Source organism: Etheostoma spectabile, chromosome 11 (genome assembly GCF_008692095.1).
Source record: "Etheostoma spectabile isolate EspeVRDwgs_2016 chromosome 11, UIUC_Espe_1.0, whole genome shotgun sequence".
In the NCBI taxonomy this organism is placed as follows: domain Eukaryota; kingdom Metazoa; phylum Chordata; class Actinopteri; order Perciformes; family Percidae; genus Etheostoma; species Etheostoma spectabile.
In genome coordinates, this window is record NC_045743.1 from 8,551,898 (window position 1) to 8,572,286 (window position 20,389).

The 20,389-nt window shown below is 38.6% G+C and overlaps 2 protein-coding genes across 5 annotated transcripts; both read left to right on the top strand.

Annotated features, from left to right (window-relative positions):
- Nucleotides 1–338: 338 nt before the first annotated feature.
- Nucleotides 339–7,811, top strand: LOC116697627 (acetylcholine receptor subunit alpha). 2 transcript variants are annotated; one of them, XM_032528969.1, is made up of 9 exons: nt 339–579; nt 1,624–1,766; nt 1,856–1,900; nt 2,197–2,306; nt 2,744–2,939; nt 4,029–4,266; nt 6,276–6,499; nt 6,717–6,956; nt 7,043–7,298. In XM_032528969.1, the coding sequence occupies exons 1-9, from the start codon at nt 537–539 to the stop codon at nt 7,169–7,171; spliced, it is 1,368 nt and encodes a 455-aa protein (XP_032384860.1). In that variant the 5' UTR covers nt 339–536; the 3' UTR covers nt 7,172–7,298. The 2 variants fall into 2 exon arrangements, with proteins under 2 accessions (XP_032384860.1, XP_032384859.1); XM_032528968.1 differs by lacking the exon at nt 339–579 and having other exon boundaries at nt 1,575–1,766; nt 7,043–7,811.
- A 1,110-nt stretch (nt 7,812–8,921) lies between these two features.
- gpr155a (G protein-coupled receptor 155a) lies at nt 8,922–20,326 on the top strand. Of its 3 annotated transcripts, none has more exons than XM_032528934.1 (16): nt 8,922–9,226; nt 9,460–9,977; nt 11,914–12,313; nt 12,656–12,824; nt 12,929–13,084; nt 13,724–13,807; nt 13,934–14,054; nt 14,179–14,263; nt 16,197–16,287; nt 16,385–16,580; nt 17,548–17,640; nt 17,764–17,900; nt 18,372–18,467; nt 18,549–18,613; nt 18,749–18,880; nt 19,053–20,326. In XM_032528934.1, the coding sequence occupies exons 2-16, from the start codon at nt 9,542–9,544 to the stop codon at nt 19,246–19,248; spliced, it is 2,457 nt and encodes an 818-aa protein (XP_032384825.1). In that variant the 5' UTR covers nt 8,922–9,226; nt 9,460–9,541; the 3' UTR covers nt 19,249–20,326. The 3 variants fall into 3 exon arrangements, with proteins under 3 accessions (XP_032384825.1, XP_032384826.1, XP_032384827.1); XM_032528935.1 differs by having other exon boundaries at nt 17,770–17,900; XM_032528936.1 differs by having other exon boundaries at nt 17,548–17,631; nt 17,767–17,900.
- The last annotated feature ends 63 nt before the right edge of the window (nt 20,327–20,389 follow it).

Here is a 20,389-nt window from a genome sequence, read left to right on the forward strand (position 1 = left end):
TGAACGTCATGTGTTACCCAAACTAACCAACACATAACATTAAAACCATCACTCATGGAAGTAGAGAGCTTTCCTTGGAACAAGCCGATATATGTATACATCTGTGAAATCATTACCCAATGTGTGTTTTCAAGAGGCTACACATTATTATATGGACCTGTATATGCAGATTTAAAGACAGCAAGGATAGTTTATCATAAAAGCAGCAGCAAGCATGTGCTCTTCTCACCTCAAGGTTGTGTGTGGCCAAGTTCACGATGGGATATTTCAGTAGTGGATTACTCTGGCATGTTGATCTTATAACAGATGACAAAGAATGTGGTGCTCTCAAATGACAAGCATTTGGCAGCCAGTCACTCACATCCGCTGTCAGACAATAACAACAAGGCTGCCAGTGGAGAGTTCTGAGCTTGTACAGTAAGTCATTGGGCAGTGCTGAAAGAATGTTTTAGGTGGGTCAAACCTTTCTTAATTCTCAAGTGGTCAACGGTCAGTGTGTTGAAGTTGGATCTTGGTTTTGGGATTTATTGGCAAGAATGAATGCTGTATTTTTCATTTTTTATCTAGTCATTCTAGCAGGTAAGAACTTAAGAACATGTGTGTTGGTTACCTATGTAAATAAGTGTCTGTCTACTTGGAGGGGATTAGTTTTTAATTAATCATAAAATTAGAGAAAGTTGGAGTCCATAAAACAATTGCTAAACCCTGTTTGCATTAATCATGTTTATTGAAACTGCTGGTCAGGGCAAGCTGATCCAATTCAAATAACAAAACTAATGAGCAAATTTGAAATCTGGGCAAAGCGGCCTTTTGATTGACAAGGGCATGTGCGCTCATTTCATTTTACTTTTTAACATTTTGTTAGTCTGTCACCAAATGAAACCACTTGCATAAACATGCGATTCCTTAGTTGACTGAGTGGAACAGTATGTCTTGAGAATCATTCAACCATTCAAACAACACGTTGCTGTAAAATGACCTTTGTTTCAAGGTCAGCTGAAAAATGAAAGGGGATCTTGCTTTGGCTTGTGACAGATATGTAGCGGAAAAAGCATAAGAGCATCTCTGTTAACAAACTTACATACCATTGCATGTTTGAGTGCAGTGTTACCAAATGTAGAGCCCAATTATATATACATATGCAAATAAATACATTTACTCTGTGGGCTAATTTCAGAACATGTGCTTCAATGAAATTCCCTCATGGTATTCTCCGCTATACAGTCTGGAAATTTAAACCTTAAAAAATTAACATAAATACTTTTTTTTTAAATCACCAACAGTCCATTTTTAGTGCTTTACTCAATGCACACTTTACACGCACCAAGTAAAAGTGGGACCTTTTCAATCTGTTTAAAAAACAACTTAGTACATGCACATATATTCACTAACACCTTACACCTATAGCATGACGTTTGCTATCTATTTTTAACTCATATTAAATTTACTCCTCTCAAGTCAAGCCTTGCTCAAGTATCAGATGTTCTTAAAGCGATATTCTACTTTGGCACAACATGTTCATTGCTCAACACGCTCAAGAGGCAGCGTAAAGAAAGACATATTTCTCCGCTGAAATGCCTTCGATAACATCAATGAGGCTGTGTGGTGTGTTTTTTATTTTAGGTGCTGCCTGGGCCTCCTCTGATGAAACACGTCTGGTCAAAACCCTCTTCACTGGCTACAACAAGGTTGTCCGTCCTGTCAATCACTTCAAGGACTCGGTGGTTGTTACTGTGGGCCTTCAGCTCATCCAGCTCATCAGTGTGGTGAGGTCTCATGTCACATACCACATCACCCAATCTGTATTAACATTCATTGTCATCAACTGTCTAAACACATTTATCTGGATTCACAGGATGAGGTCAACCAGATCGTCAGCAGCAACGTGCGACTGAAACAGGTTTGAAACATGTTTGTTTGTGTTGTTGTGAATTAATGAAAAAAGACTTTGAACACACCATCCTATTACAGAAAGCCTCAATAATGTATACAAATAAAAATGAGTACGAAAGGGATGGGAAACAATACATCATCATGCCTCTAGCTACAAACTATAAATATCCCAAATGTGAAAAATTAAATCATGCTGCCAAGAAATATAATCATGGATACAATTGAAAACACTATTAACATTTAAAATGTTATTACATACTATATACTGTATTTTCAGGATGTCTTTGTCTGGGGTTTTTTCAGCAATGGAAAGATGTGAACTTGCAGTGGAACCCAGAGGATTACGGTGGCATCAAAAAGATCAGAGTTCCCTCTACTGACATTTGGCGGCCTGATCTGGTTCTCTACAACAAGTATGTTACCAGGCTATGTTTGCTGCATGTCATGTCTCTCTTTTATTATTTTATTAACCCTTTTTTATTCAGTACAATTAGCGATATTTGACCTAGAGCAAATAGACTTCAGGTAACAATCAACACACCCATCAGGGATGTTTTGATTCACACTTTTCTCTACTCCAGTATGCAGCATGCAAAAGCTCAGATTTCATTGGGCTAAATCTGGACTCTGTGTTGCAGGTCCCCCTCCTCCCACCATATGCTTCATCTGACACGTTGCTTTTTTCCCTGACAACCCGCTCCGCTGCCACAACAATTTGTGCCAAGCGGAGCACTGTTTGGCTGGGTTGTGACAGCAGCATGGACCCATCTTCAGGCCCTAATGGCCCCCTGCGTCTACATTTAACCTATTATCTCCAATGTTGATGATGCCTGTGTTTGTGTGCCCCTAGTGCTGATGGAGACTTTGCCATCGTTCATGAGACCAAAGTGCTGCTGGAGTACACAGGAATGATCACATGGAACCCACCTGCCATCTTCAAGAGCTACTGTGAAATCATTGTGCTGCATTTCCCCTTTGACCTCCAGAACTGCAGTATGAAGCTGGGTACCTGGACCTACGATGGAAACTTGGTCGTCGTCAATCCTGTAATTCCATTCAGACCATTTCTATAAAAGAATAGTTCTACGTTTTTGGAAATGCAGTTATTTCTTTTCTCGCTGAGATTTAGATGAGAAGATTGATACCACTCTCATGTCTGGTTATATAATATAAGGCCACAGCCAACAGCCAGTTAGCTTAGCTTAGCATAAGCGTTAGGGTGAACGTCTAGCCTGGCTCTGTCCAAAGATAAACATCTACCTACCAGGACTTCTAAAGTTCACTAATTAGTATTTAATATATTACTTATTTCATCAGTACATAATCTGAAGGGGAAAAACTTCTAAATATTACAGTTTTATGCAAGGGTTGTTTCAGACTATTTCTGGGCTGGGAGCAGTGACTTCCTTGAGTCCCGTAAAACCAAAACTGTGTACACATTAGATAAAAGAGATATAACATGTTAATTACTGAGCTTGTACCTTTGATTGAGCCAGGCCTGCTGTTCCCCGCTGCCTTCATGCTTAGCCAAGCTAACTATCTCCTGGCTGTGGCTTCATGCCATACAGACATGAGAGTGGTGATATTGTCCTCTCACTCTCGGCAAAAGAGCAAAGAAATATATTTCCCAAAATGTCATCGGATTTTCCAATGTGCCCTTAAAGAATGTAAATGGTGTAAATGGCAGTAATGATTTTACATGATTCTTGACTGTCGAAATATATCAGAACAAGTGTACCACAAGGCCTTCTGAACAACATCTTTAACACCTCTTTATTGCTTAAGAACTAGGATACAAAGTTCACCATCTTAATTCTAATGTTGATGTGTTTTGGAAAATAAGCCTTCATCAGGGCACCACTGGGGCAGTATCCTCCTCCTTTTTTTATAAAGAATAAGCAGTCTTCCTCAGGTCAACAGGATACTAACAAACTTTGCAACGTAACATCACAACCCACTCTAAAACCACAACATTTTATAGAACAGGTCCTGTATACTCAACTGTAGGAACACAACCTAAACACAGTTTAGTTCAAACACTTTCTGACAAACACAATTCAGAGTACTATATATAATAATAGAAATATATGAGAATTTGAATCAAATCATTGTTGGATATTGCTTCTTCTTACCAGGACAGTGACCGCCCTGATCTGAGTAACTTTATGGAAAGTGGAGAGTGGGTGATGAAGGATTTCCGCGGCTGGAAGCACTGGGTGTACTACGCTTGCTGCCCGGACACACCTTACCTGGACATCACCTACCACTTCCTCATGCTGCGGCTCCCACTGTACTTCATCGTCAATGTCATCATCCCCTGCATGCTCTTCTCCTTCTTGACTGGCCTTGTCTTCTATCTTCCTACAGACTCTGGTATGTTAACACTGATTCTACATTGTTCCTTTACACTGCATAACACTAAGTATCAGTTAATTGCGTAGTGACATCATGACATAAAAGGCATGATGACATAAATAGTTTTTCTGATTTTCAAAAGAAGATCGATACCACTCTCATATTTCATATTTCTCACATTCTCATATAAAGCTTCAGCCAGGAGGGAGTTAGCTTAGCTTAGCACAAAGACTGGCAATCAGGGCGAAACAGCTAGCCTGGCTCGGTCCAACAAGCTCACTAATTAACACAACAATTATATGTATGTTGTTTGTTTGCATTGTCACTGCTCCCACCCAAGAAAAAGTCTGGCACAAAATCCTCCATAAAATTGTGTCATGATGTTTTAACATTTCCATTTCTGTATGGATTAAACAAAGAAGTTGCAAATATGCTAGTTACTGAGGCGTAGCAGATTTTTTTTTTCTTTGAACCGAACCAGGCTAACTGTTTATCAGTGTATCAAAGCCCCATTGGCTCACCTTCTGGCACATTCTTGGGGACGAGAAAACTCCACTGGCTGATGTTTCATGTTTAACCCACAGACAGAGGTATTTTCATAACCCTCATAAGGAAATCAGATAAGTTTACTTCCCAAAATGTAAACTATTTCTATGTCTGTTTGTGTAAATGTTTAATGTTTATGCCAGTAAACGTCAATCCAAAGTCTGATTTACTTTGTCAAAAGTAATTAGCTCTGTTTTCATGATATGATATGAAAACATAGATATGATATAATAACTTACATTGTATTAGACAAATCCTTGTTCATAATTCTGAGGTGCTACATCGGCTGGTGCAGTAACTGCACTGCTTGTGTGCACATCTGGCTGTGTTCCCAGTGTGAAGGTCTGCCTCATTACCCAGGGTCCCTCTGTGCTGTCATGTCTGAAAGCAGGCCTTTGCTTTAATGTATAATACATCACTTGATCCCAGTTTCTGATATGGCTGCAGACAGGAAAGTGTAGAGGAGATGCTGGTGCCAAAATATGCTCTCTCTGGGATAACTGCTCTTAAGAAGCAACAAAAACATCTTACTTTTTACTTGTGAAATGGTGTCAGAATCTGTTGACTTGTAGTTGGGTTTAGAAACAACAACAAAAAATGCCTCTCACTTTTTAAATGTGATTTGCTGTTATGGGTGAACAGTGCAGATTGTGTTGTTGTGTTATTATGTATATATAGCCGAGTAGAGGTGGAATCTTGATTGGATGGGTGGAACTATTAACTCACAACAACAGCTTTCCCTTGTGGCAGTGTTGCTCCACAATTGCTACTCAGATTTCAGGGTTATTTCAATGTTTCCTTTAAAGTAAAGATGTGTTTAAATAACACAGACTGTTTTTTTAGTTATTGTGACTATCTTGAATTGAATTGAATGATTGAAAGCCTTTATGTCATTGTCATACAAGATTGGAGAGCAACTCTCTAGTTATTGTGACTATCTTACTGAATACACAATGTGTCCTTACTACATCTATGTTCTATTAGAAACATTTTGGGACAAACGTTATGGTCCAAAATTCAGCAATGCTGATTTGTGACCCATCATCAATGGTTTGATATTCATCAGTTCTGAACAATTCACCTTATTTTTTTATGATTATTTGAATGCTTTGAGTCTTCAAGATGTATTATTCAGAAATTAACAAGAAAAAAGGCAAAGAATAGAGGAAGGTCTTAATAAATAAGTGAATAAGATATTGTGTAGTAAAAAACTCTTTTTTCTGAGTTACTTAAGTTGATATCAAGGTCCTTTAAGTAGCTGTTTTAAAGTTTTTGATGATCTCAGATATGCAAATCCATATGATGATGAAGATTATGTGTTACCTAATGGATCTTGAGATGAGATTGTTTTGTCAATTATTTTCTGCTTTCCAATTCTGTTGCTAATCTCACGATCCCTTCAGATTTATCCTGCCATTCTCATTGACCAATTAATAAAATGGCAGTATAGAAGCAGTGAGATGTCATTTTTTGTCTCCCAGGTGAGAAGATGACTCTAAGCATCTCTGTCTTACTGTCTCTGACTGTGTTCCTGTTGGTCATTGTGGAGCTGATCCCCTCTACCTCCAGTGCTGTACCGCTCATTGGGAAGTACATGCTCTTCACCATGGTCTTCGTCATTGCCTCCATCATCATCACTGTCATTGTCATCAACACCCACCACCGCTCCCCCAGCACTCACACAATGCCAAACTGGGTTCGTAAGGTGAGCACATAAGCAGAGGAGAAACAATAATGACATATGTTGTTTTGATTGTAGCGCTGAATTACTAGAAATGAATCAGTCCTATTCCAAAGCTATGGAGAACAAGCCTTACATTTTTCCCTTTATAATATTGCCATCTAGTGGTTTAAGACAGAACATCTTTTTTTTGCTGCTTTCATCTTTGACATGGTGCATATATTTTGTCTTTCTATGACAGGTTTTTATTGAAACCATTCCCAACATCATGTTCTTCTCAACAATGAAACGCCCAGGGAAGGAAAATAAGACTAAATCTAGTATCTATGGTGCTGATTTTGACATCTCAGACATCTCTGGCAATCAGACCTCTTCTGTTCCCTACCAGTCACCCATCACCAAGAACCCTGATGTCCGCAGTGCCATTGAAGGAGTCAAGTACATCGCAGAAACCATGAAATCAGATGAGGAATCCAACAATGTAATCTTTGCTACACAGAAAGTGTCACTAATATGGTTCTTTAATGAGTCTTTGTGTATGACACATTATGTATTTTCTCTTTCCAGGCAGCTGAAGAGTGGAAGTTTGTGGCCATGGTGTTGGATCATATTCTGCTGTGTGTGTTCATGGCTGTCTGTCTCATTGGCACGTTAGGTGTGTTTGCGGGCCGTCTAATTGAGCTGAGCATGCTCTAAGTGTGGGCACCTTATATTTTGCAGGTTTTACTTCTCAGATGACACTTGTTGTTCAATGTGAAATGCATGACCTTCATTTTTAAACTATAGGCTACAGTATGTTGCCTTGCAGCATTCACAGTGTATATCACCTGTCTCTATCTGCTCTTTGGTGTTTTGGTCCTATTTGTGCAAAGGATCACGTTGTATACATACAGTAGCAAAGTATGTTTTCAGTATCTTTTATTAATATTTAGTGAATATAGTGTGCAATTGAAATGTTTAATTAATTCAAAAGAAAATTTTGGATTATTTTCCTTGACATGTTTATAGGGAACAACTAAATAAAAGGCGTTTTGTCAATTTTTCAGGGTGATTGAAGTGCACACTTGCTCAGTGTCCTTACTGTATATCAGAATCCCTATGACCTGTAACTTTGTAAAGCTGACTAGTCATGTTTCACATTGTTAAATATTTTTATTAATTTAAAGGTTAAACATCTTACAGTATAAATATGAATACGTAGGTACCATACAATCACACTTTAACTCTGATATAGGGTTTGGAATTTTGGCTAATAATACTTTTACACTTTCCTCTGATTTGTAACTGATCTGTTGGACAATAGAAACACAACCTTTCTAAAGCACCTTCACCTTTCTACTTATGGCTTTTCTTTATGGAGTGTTAACCACGGTTTCCCACTGCATGTGTTTATTTTCCTGTCAACCCTCTATTTGAAAAGTAAATGAAGGTTCTGTTGACTTGCATTATAAGCTCAACACATGTTTAGAGTTGCCTATTCACAAATCCAGCAGACATGAAGCAATGACGCTGATGAGACAGAACCAAAACAGTTAAGTTGTGGATTTCAGTTAGGTTTTTCCTAACTAAGCACTGTCACATTACTACGGCAGGGTATTGCATTAACTCATAATCTTGAGAGAATATCTCTTAATTATAAGGTACTATCTCATAAATTGTCTAAATTCTTTTTCTTTGGTGGATGCAATGCACTTCTGTACATTGCACAGCCTTACAATTCATTGTGAGATATTGATTACTGCAGCTTTAACTCAATACATAAAATATTAAACTATTGAGGATTGAAAACTTGGGCGGATGGTGGGGGTGTACAGGGGGGTGACAATGACGCTTGACCTGTTTCCAACTGACTTTTTGTTGGCAGTTTTACATGTGTGACTCTTTATTCTGTAAGGAGGAATTTCAGTCAGTTTGACAATTTGCACCACACCTTAAACATAAGGGAAACTTACTGTTATTTAACAATATCATAACACATACATCTTTCACCAGCGAAATACATGCTGCATTTTGTGCAAATAATCATTCAAGTTTGTGTGAAATAAATAAGTAAAAAATTGTTTTAACAATAATGGTATGAAATATGAATTAAAATACATATTAATTAAAATAAACAATTTTCAAGACTTACCAAGCAACTCTTTACAAAACAATGCTGACAAGCTTTTTTTGGTTGGTTGGTTATGGCAAGGTTGAGGAGTCTATCTCAAAGCCATTTATGTAAGGGGAAGGCTTGTAAAATGTTGTTTTCTAAAGTATTAATTTGTAATAAAACACTAATTTAATTAGTTATTAACCCAAAATTGACTGCCCAGTTTATTTCAGTACAATTACTATACTGTATGTGTCCAAAAAGTAGCCTACCTCTTTTTATTGCACTGCTGGGTATGTAGGTGGAGTAAGCCCCGCCCCTACCCCTCTCTGGATAATGTGATTGGTTAAATCGTTGTTGTCAAATCAGGGATGGCAAAGGTTGCTGTGTGGGAACTAAACTAGCATAAATAAGTAGCGTTATGCAATACGACATGTAACTAAATAGCTTACGTCAGCTAGTCCAGAGTTATGCGGACAGTGTTATAACAGTGGACTTTATAGTTTTTAACTCCACGTAGTATTTTTTTACTCAACCATCTCGGTTCGCCAACCAACTAAGCTAGGTGCTAAATGTTAGCGAATGTTAGCTGACTAAGGGTTACTCCTACTACATTTGATTGACATTTGGTAAAGTAGGGGGCACAATTGCAGTCAGAGGTGAGCAACTTAAATTGAAACATGATACATTTGAATTGCTTGTCGGCTATATGGTAACAATTCGCTTTACAAACTCTCGTAAGAATCGTAAAGGAGTCAGTCGTATGGTGGTGTTTCGGTAAACTAGCTAACGCTAGTAACTTTAACGGTTATCTTATCTTTGCACCAGCCCGTTCAGCGGTTGGAGCCTCTTTTAACTCCTTCTTTGACTGTAGCTTTTCCCCCTCTTTTAGTATCTGGCAGTGCCGAACAGGACTTTAACATGACTGCAAACCAGGCAAGACAGGTGACACTGGACGGAGGATCATAAACAACATGATGGAGGTTACGGACAGAACCACCAAATTTAACTTTTCATATGAGGAAGGAGACCCGGACTTCTCTGCTCTCTTATCCAGCATGTCTATTGACAAGCTCTTACCGGCTCTCTTGGAGTGCTTTGGGATAATATTATGTGGATACGTCGCAGGGAGGGCAAACATCATCACGTCCACCCAGGCGAAAGGATTGGGGAATTTTGTGTCCAAGTTTGCCCTCCCAGCGCTGTTGTTCAAGAACATGGTACTGTTGGACTTTGGTAATGTAATCTGGTCATTCCTATGGAGCATCCTCATTGCCAAAGTGTCTGTATTTTTCATTGTCTGCGTACTCACGCTGATAGTTTCCAGTCCTGAGAGCCGCTATAGCAAGGCTGGGCTTTTTTCCATATTTGCCACCCAAAGCAATGACTTTGCCTTGGGATATCCCATTGGTAAGTATAATACATTTAGCTAAGCCTACAGCCCACAGGGCTTTTCATTTACTTCTGCAACAACAATAATCATGCTGCCCTAACATTTGCCAATCCATCAAAGCAAAATTATAATTATCCAGGTGTTAAACTGTAAACTACCTTTAGCTAACAGAATTGTATATTACTTTTTTCAGGGCCTTCCCTCATTAACTTTGCCTCCATGCAAAAGAATATTCCTATACTGAGAGTGTAATAATTTCTAAATAAAGTGGGATTCATTATTTTGTACTCAAATACATTTGCAGAAATATAAACACATCTCTGACAATGTTTATTCTCAGCCGGCTGTAGTTGAATTGGTAAAATATACATGAAATCCACCAAAATTGTCAAATTTTGAGGAACAAAAAGTAATGTTACTGTTCGTTAATGGTCGCTTAGGCGTCTAATAGTCTTCTTATGCTGTTATCAATAAAATAAACAAACCCAATTAAGCATGATTGAACAGCAGCATCACCTTGCTCCCAAGACATTTTTTTTCACAGTGGTGAAATTTGGTAGTAGTTGAAAGTTGAAAGTAGTTTTGTTTGTTTAGCTTCCACTGCAGTGACTGAAACTTCAGTTCCAGTATTCATTCCCTTCCCAGGAATTTTCAAGTTATTGTTTTGCTTCATTTTGACAGTCGGAAGAGACTCCTGCTTTTACAGAAAGGTTTATGTAGTAGGGGTATAATTGTGTTTTAAATGTTGAGTTCAAATAATATATTATATTATTGTATGTAAAATATATAATTATTCTTTCTACAGAAGTGCAGACTTCACCTTCAACTGTGTTGTGCTGCATGCTCCAACAAGTCAGATATCTTCCGCAAATTCAACATTCATTTTCATTGTTACGCAGACGACACCCAGCTCTATTTATCCAGCAAACCCACCTCCTCGCTCCCCCCCTTGTCCCTTACTAACTGCTTACTTGAAATAAAAGACTGGTTCACCGCAAACTTCCTTAAACTAAACAGTGATAAAACCGAACCCCTCCTCGTAGCCACCAAGTCCACCCTATCCAAATCAATAGTTTTCTCTCTACCAATCGACAACTCCTTGGTCTCCCCTTCCCCTCAGGTCAAGAGTCTGGGCGTCATCCTCGATTCCTCCCTCTCCTTTCAGTCACACATAAATAATATCTGCCGGTCTGCATACTTCCACCTACGCAACATAAACCGCCTCCGTCCGTCCCTTACCACTCACACTGCCTCCATCCTTATCCACAGCCTCGTCACCTCCCGCCTTGACTACTGTAACTCTCTCCTTTTTGGGCCTTCCTCAAAAATCCCTCCATAAACTTCAACTTCTTCAGAACTCAGCAGCTCGTGTCATCACCAGAACCCCCTCATTTCATCATATGACCCCGGTTCTTCAGCAGCTCCATTGGCTCCCGGTTCAATTCAGAATACAATTTAAAATCCTTCTCCATACTTTCAAAGCCATCCATAACCTTGCCCTCCATATCTATCAGAACTCCTACACATTGCCGTCCCTCCCGCTCCTCAGATCTTCCTCCTCCCTCCACCTCACTGTCCCCCATGCTCGACTCATCACCGTGGGGACAGAGCCTTCAGCCGCTCTGCTCCCCGCTCTGGAACTCACTCCCACCCGACCTCCGCAACATCAACTCTCCCTCTGTTCAAAACTAGACTAAAACCCATCTGTTCCAGCTCGCTTATCTGTAAATACACTGTTCCTGTTTTGTTTTGTTTGTTTGTTTTGTTGTTTTGTTTTTTGTTTTATCTGTTTTGTATTACTACTTACACTTTTATGTTCCCTATATCTGTCTTTTATTCTCTGTAAAGCGTCCTTGAGTGTTAGAAAGCGCTGTTAAATAAAATGTAATTATTATTTATTATGTGTCAAGCAGGCTTTAACATGGAGTCATTTGTCTTCATCTTTATCCACAGTTGAGGCCCTTTACCAGCAAACCTACCCAGAGTACCTCCAGTACATCTACCTGGTTGCACCTGTGTCCCTGATGCTTCTAAATCCAATTGGGTTTGCCTTCTGTGAAATCCAGAAGTGGAAGAATCAGGGAAACCTCCAGCAGAGAAAACTCCAGATCATGGGACTTGTAGTTTTACAAGTCCTGAAGAACCCTATAGTGTTTATGGTGGTCATTGGCATTATCGCCCATTTTGCACTGCACCAGACAATTCCTCCCTTCATGGCTGAATTTGTGGATGGCTTGGCCGACTCCTTCGGGGGAGCAGCTCTGTTCTACTTGGGTCTGTCCATGGTGGGACAGTTAGGGAAATTAACCAGATCCACAGTCGTGACACTGATATTACTCATAACAGCAAAACTGTGAGTGAAAAAAAACAACTTTTCTGCAGCTGGTGTTAATTTTGTAAAAAGGAAGGTTAAGCGTTATTAGATGACCTCTTTATAATGAGACATGTTCTAGGAGTGTAGAGAGTCAGTAGGTTAGAGCTTTGTAAAGTGCTCCAAACATGTTGTTTTGTGTTGATGGTTTGGTGACTCAAACCTCTCTTAGACCACAAGACTTTTACCAAGTGGATTAGGAGTGCTTAGCAAGATAATAGCTAGTGTATGTAAATATTTTAGTAGCACTGCATTTTTCAGTGTAGTGTTAACTAAACCCTCAAACAATGGTTTATGACACCAGTCTTTTGATTTGACTTTCAGGTTGCTGATGCCGCTGATTTGTAAGGACATGGTGGATCTGTTGGACAGTAGCAACGCCAGTGCTTTGAATCACTCAAGCCTCTCCAATTATGCCTTTCTTTATGGAGTGTTTCCCACCGCACCAAGTGTGGCCATCTATGCTGTCTATTATAACGCAGAGCTAGAAGTTGTAAGTTGCCTACCTCTACCTGCCAACCTCCTATCTGCCATTCATGATACTGAACTGTTTTTATTTCTTTGCAACTCACCATTTTTTATTCTGGTTCCTAACAGGTAACCTCTGGCATGGTGATCAGCACTTTTCTCTCCGCTCCAATAATGTATGTTTCTGCCTGGTTACTTACAATGCGTTGGATGGACCCTCAGCTTTTGATGAATTCACTGCAGAATGTCAGCTTTAACATAAGCATAGTGAGCTTAGTTGCACTGGTGAGTTGACACTTAAGTGTGACATACAGTATGTAAACTTGTTGTTGGCTTATGTTTAATAATTGACTATCAGCTGGTGCCTTCTTTATTTTGTTTTATCTCAGTATGTCAGTGACGTAATGCTTCATAAAGCATTTGTTAGACCATGGTCTTCTTCATAACTGAAAGCAGTTTAGCCTGCCAGGATTTTAGTTAGTTACATCTATAACATCGCCACAATTATCTATTGATATTCCACATTTTCTGTTCATCTGATGTAAAATGAAAAGAAAATACAAAAATATGGCTTATTGTTGGATGTTTGAACCACTATGGCAAGTTAACATTAAAAGGCTCATTTATTTAAAGGATGTGTGGCCAAACAGATGCTTTACTGACATATGGCCCAACTTCCTCATTCATTTCCACTTTCACTGTATCTTTTAAGGAGTCCTAAACTCAACTTCTGAAAACATTGAATAACCTTGTAGTGATTAAACATGTTTACATGTATTTGTATTCTGCAGTATCTTATACTTTAATTGTTTATAATTTTACCTTTCCTTGGCTTTTAAATGGAATAACCAGCCAACAATGTTTATTATTAGTTGTATTTAGCATCTGTGCAAAAGTCTAAAAAAATGTGTTTTTTCCTGACAGGTCTGGACAATTACTGTTATGTTTTTAAGTAAGAAATTCAAGAGGCTACCTCACATGTTTACAGTCAACCTTTTCTTGGCACAGGTGATCACCGTTGTACATACTCTCTAAATTGATTTTATTATCCATTAATTAAATTGACAAGACATCTACCGTCAGGTGTAACTTCACATGAGTAAATACCTGTATTTGTTATGGTATGGTCTCTAGTTTCTAACTTGTTTTGGGATGATCCTGTGGAACTTTGTGGTGAGAGAAGACAACTTCATTGGGCACGTCCTGACATTCACATTATTATGTATCTCACTCTACAGTACTTATGTTTGGCCAGGTATGTTGTCTATGCCAACACCCACATTAACCTCACATTACACTACATTAATTTTCTTGGTGAGCTCTAAATCTGAAGTTTGATTGCTAATGTAATGTCTGTAATGTATATTTTGTCGTTTTAGGTCTAATAGCACTCTCTCTGGTGCTCTTGAAAGAATTTGAGGATGTGAAAGTTTCACCAGGCATGTTTGTCATTGCTGGCTGGGGGTGAGTCACTTTAAAGGAACCTGCTCACAGAAATGAAACTAAGCTATTTTGTTTGGTTGACTGTAACGTAAACAGTGCCTTGCAAAAGTATTCGGCCCCCTTGAACTTTTCGACCTTTTGCCACATTTCAGGCTTCAAACATAAAGATATAAAACTGTAATTTTTTTTGAAGAATCAACAACAACTGGGACAAAATCATGAAGTGGAACGAAGTTTATTGGATATTTCAAACTTTTTGAACCAATAAAAAACTGAAAAATTGGGGGTGCAAAATTATTCAGCCCCTTAAACTAATTCTTTGTAGCTCCACCTTTTGCTTTGATTACAGCTGTAAGTCGCATGGGGTACGTCTCTAGTTTTGCACATCGAGAGACTGAAATTTTTGCCTATTCCTTCTTGCAAAACAGCTCGAGCTCAGTGAGGTTGGATGGAGAGCGTTTGTGAACAGCAGTTTTCAGTTCTTTCCACAGATTCTCGATTGGATTCAGGTCTGGACTTTGACTTGGCCATTCTAACACCTGGATATGTTTATTTGTGAACCATTCCATTGTAGATTTTGTTTTGTTTTGGATCATTATCTTGTTGGAAGATAAATCTCCGTCCCAGTTTCAGGTCTTTTGCAGATTACATCAGGTTTTCTTCCAGAATGGTCCTGTATTTGGCTGCATCCATCTACCCATCAATTTTAACCATCTTCCCTGTCCCTGCTGAAGAAAAGCAGGCCCAAACCATGATGCTGCCACCACCATGTTGACAGTGGGGATGGTGTGTTCAGGGTGATGAGCTGTGTTGCTTTTACGCTAAACATAACGTTTTGCATTCTTGCCAAAAAGTTTGATTTTGGTTTCAACTGACCAGAGCACCTTCTTCCACATGTTTGGTGTGTCTCCCAGGTGGCTTGTGGCAAACTTTCAACAAGACTTTTTCTGGATATCTTTTAAGAAATGGCTTTCTTCTTGCCACTCTTCCATAAAGGCAAGATTTGTGCAGTATACAACTGATTGTTGTCCTATGGACAGAGTCTCCCACCTCAGCTGTAGTTCTCTGCAGTTCATCCAGAGTGATCATGGGCCTCTTGGCTGCATCTCTGATCAGTCTTCTCCTTGTATGAGCTGAAGGTTTAGAGGGACAGCCTGGTCTTCGTAGATTTGCAGTGGTCTGATACTCCTTCCATTTCAATATTATCGCTTGCACAGTGCTCCTTGGGATGTTTAAAGCTTGGGAAATCTTTTTGTATCCAAATCCAGCCTTAAACTTCTCCACAACAGTATCTTGGACCTGTCTGGTGTGTTCTTTGTTCTTCATGATGCTCTCTGCTCTTTAAACAGACCTCTGAGACTGTCACAGAGCAGGTGCATTTATATGGAGACTTGATTACACACAGGTAGATTATATCTATCATCATTGGTCATTTATGTCAACACTGGATCATTCAGAGATCCTCCCTGAACTTCTGGAGAGAGTTTGCTGCATTGAAAGTAAAGAGGCTGAATAATGTTGCATGCCCAATTTTTCATTTTTTTATTTGTTAAAAAAGTTAGGAATATCCATTCAATTTTTTTTTATTTCACTTCATAATTGTTTCCCACTTGTTGTTGATTCTTCACAAAAAATGTGTTTTGAGGCCTGAAATGTGGCAAAAGGTCGAAAAGTTTAAGAGGGCCGAATACTTTCGCAAGGCACTGTATATATAGATATCCACAACCAGAACACCTGCCCTAAAATAGCAGTCACATGTTGGACAGTTTAGAAAGCTAAAATCAAGGATACTGAAGGGGATTTTACAGGGGTAATGATGCCTTACTTAATGTAAATGATTAAACATACTTTTTGAATTCCTGCAAATTAAATCTGCAATTTGGTGTTGTTAAGCCGGTTTTAGTTTTACATTTTGATACTGTCAGTCTTGTTAATGTTTTCTCTGTATTAACAGGGTTCCAGTCTTTGTAACTGCTGTATTGCTAATCTCTGGGGAAAAAATGCCTGACACAATTGACTCAGCATTCTTTTATGGCAAACCGCAGGTAAAAGCATAAGTTGAAAACATTCCTGTTTTTCAGACATTTTACAAAAGTTTTTCAACCCGCTTACTTAAAAGTCTGTATGTGCATTCTTTGACAGATGATCTGCACCACAGTTGTAGTTGCCCTCGGTATACTGCTGGGAGGGAGCTCTCTTGTGTGTCTCAATAGAGGAAGTTGGGCCCACAGTGACCAAATTCAAGAGGAAAACGCTGCAGAGGATCTTGTGACTGAGGTTGAACCAGAAAACCAGACTCTGTGTGAGCCAGTCACCCCATCAGGGGATCTCAGCAAAGGTATTTTCTCTTATGGCGATTTACCTGAGACTTCTATTTAAATCGTCTTAATGGCACTGAATAATTACCAGGTTGCCAAGTACAACAGTTTGGTAATTAATATTAAAATTTTCACATCTAAAATGGTTTGTCAGTTGTCAAAGCCCAAGTTAAAAAGAAAACCCAAAGTCAAGATTAACCTTTATCTACAAGTTGTTTACAGAAAACTGCTACGTATGTAATGTAACTTCTGTCTGATGTTCCCACAGCTCATTTTCAATTGCATAAGTATTAAAAGACCTTTGCAGTTACAAAATCACAAAGTAAACACTGAAAGAAGTAGGAACTAAACCTTTTGGATGTACATAGCTGAAGGAAACATCATATCTGAAGTTACTGATAAGTTTAGTTAGTTACTTAATGTTAACAATGCAACACTGAACACATCATTTCTCACAAATGTTGGAACACTTGACTTTGACCTCCGTGGTTTGAGTCTATTACTTTAAAAATAGATGTCACGAAGGGAGTGGTTTGATTCTTTGGTCCGTTATTACAAAAGATGCAAACCAGTTCTGCAAGTGTTGAAGAGAAACACTTATTCATTTTATCAAACTGGTTTGTAGGATACTAGGTTGTTACAGTTTAGCACAATTCTAACTTTTCATTGCAACAAGTACTGTAAATTAATGAATAAAAGTAAAGTCAGTGGTAAACAGAATACAGCGGGAGCTGCTTAAAATTACTTAAATCACAAAGGGAAGTTGGCTTTGGTCACATAAGAAGTTGCATTGAACATTTCTGTTGACTCAAGACATTCAAGATATTTGGATACCAGCCAATGAAATGTGAAACTGCATGCACTATTATTACTCTCAGCTTTATTATAGTACTTATAAATTGTATTAACTTTCTTCCTCCAGTGTGAACTGGGAGAATATTGTATAAATATGGTAAATAATTACTCACTCTTTTATCACTTTATCAGTGTGTTTCCTATGTGCCTGTGCGCCACCCCAGCCCATGCCTGACATGATCATCAGCACAAATATGAACAACACCCCCCCGCTCACACTCACAGGTATTGTATTGATAAAGCAAAATATATGCATTTTCATTCTACGAAAATGTATTATGCGCTAGCACAGAACAACCATAATCATCGAAGAATATACAATTATTTTTTTTGCACAATTATAATAAGATTCAGGTCAGTGTGGGAATAGCTGTGAGTCCACAGACTGCCTGCTTGTCCAAGTGGAGGAGCTCCAACAGGTTGCAGATAGACAAGTGGCCCGTCATGTGCTCTTATGTCTGCTTCTGACTGTCAGCTTGCTTGCTGTGAGTAAACCACCACCTTTCACTTCTACAGTGACATGAAGTCAGTCGTACTGCTTGCATCATTATATTCAGTGCATCACAAACCAAATCAGACACAAATGGCTGAGCCGTGTAATTTCCAACTCACTCAGTGTGGGTGTAAGTCTGTCTAAAGAAACCCATTAATTCTTATGTTTGGAATATTATTAATTGGTCTTAACAGATAAGGAATATGTTAAATAAGACTAGTAAATACCAATAAATATTGTGGAATGTGGTTAAATGTGTGTTTCTGTAAATTTAAAAAGTGTTGACTTAACTGAATGCACATCATTTTTAAAGGCAGTTCATATACTTTTATGTAAAATACACTTCATGAGTTGTCCTTACCGAGTTCTTTCACTCAACTGGTTCTACAAGTTGGTTCTCTCACCAGGATTGGCTAGTTTAGTTTCTTAAACACAAAATCACTCTAAATTCCTGTTATGACAGAACCTTTCCAGCTGCTTGTGGTTGCTCTTGAACCCGATTCCTGGCAGACTCTACTTGGAGTTGCAGTTCTTCTGTGCTGTGGCAAACTATGGACAGGTTGGTGTTCAAAATACTGTAGTACCAAGATTGTGAGCATTTATTATCCCACCGGTGTCATGCCATGTTTTATGTCACCAGGGGTTTCTCTCCTTTGCTCTGTTTGGACTGGACAAACATTTGATTATACTGCCATTTAAGAAGAGGTAAAGAACATTTATGTAACAAAACTAAGTTAACGAGTTTTTAAAAACACACAACATAGAGTATGTACTGTGTATATAGACTATGTGTACACTACACACAGTGGATTTATTTTTAGTTTTCGTGACTGTGTTTAGGTTATATAATCTGTGGTATGGAAAGAAGCAAGAAGAGCAGACTGATTTACCTGATGAAATCAGGATGACCTGCATCCAGTTCACCAAATACCACAAGGACCAGTGTTTTCATGACATCGTCAAAAAGAGAAGGTGAGTGCACTGCTGCTCTGGTCAGAGGTTAATGAAAAATGTCTTGAATAAACAGGTTCTCTGATGTGTTGAGAAACATGTCCTGGTAGTTATTCATATACCACAATGATTTTTTTTGTCTACCCTTAAAAAGACAATTGACTTTTGGGTGAATGTTTGTTTTGACTTTCAGGTGTGGAAAGAGGACAAGGGTGGAGTGTTTTCTTGGCTGTGAACTTGTTGAGTGGCTCCAGCAGGTGGGCTTGGCTCAGGACCATGGTGAGGCCGTGCTCTACGGGAAACGGTTAGAGCAGGGTGGTGTGCTTCAGCACATCAAGCAGGAACACAGCTTCCAAGACAGTCGCCTTTATTACCGCTTCATGACATAAGATGCAAGGTCCATTTTCTTTTTTACCAAAAGGTAAATGGCATTTTTGTTGAAAGATTAATCAGTGTGAATGTGTACGCCCAGAAATCTCTACTGCCAAATATTGCACTGCTATGCTCTGTGCATATCCAGTACAATACTTCACTATGCAGCATTCATGCAGTTTTGTCCATTTGTTTGAACAGTAATGTGATGTTGGGTGTGTTCAGAAGTGCAACAGACTTGAAACTTTCAAACGTAAAAGGCCAGGGCATAATACATTGTGTAGGGTTGGTCTTAAAGGGAATTAGCCCTTTTAAAACCACCTATGTCTTACTTTTGCAGTTTTAAATTTAATATTTCATTCACCAGGATAATTGCTGAGATTCTGAGTTGCAACATTGCTACAACAGTTAATCAGGACAGAAATATGAGCTGTCACATGATCATACATGTACAGTAATCACAGTTTAGCAAATTATTAAACTTTATTTTGCAGTAAAACTTAAATTGGGAATACCTGAAATGGCAGTAATAATACCTAATACCAACTTCCACTTAGTACTGTAGAGTTCAAGAGTTTAATCAAAAAGTCAGTCTTCAAATTTGAATTGTCTACAACAGACAGTAATCATTTTTAAGGTCCCATCACATGCTGCTTTTGGATGCTTTTTTTTTTTTTATAGTCCCCTAATACCATATCTCAAGTTGTTTTCCAAAAATTCAACCTCGGTGCAGAATTGCAGCCAATAGAGCCAGTACCTCAATGAGCTTTCCTTAGTTTGCCATTCTGAGTCTGTAGCTTTTGAGAAGGAGGGTTTTTTCTCAATCTGCAGTGAGTAAAATATTTACATAACTGAAAAGTATGTCCAAAACTACAAAAATGAAAGTCAAGATTTATTTCCTTTTAATATGCATTTTCATAACCAGTGTTAAAGGGTGAAACAAGATTTTGCTGCTTTTTAAAAGCATTTTCATGCAGTCAATATATGCACTTAGGACTCAGTTGTTTAATGTGTCATTCTGCTGAATGTATTATTCATTTACTTGGAAATTTCAGGGTGTATTATCATCTTCTTCCAAAGCTACTTTGCCAAAAGGGAAGATGTGGTTAAATCTGCATCCATTTTTAGAGTTTGTTTGTAATCAGTTTAACTTATGAT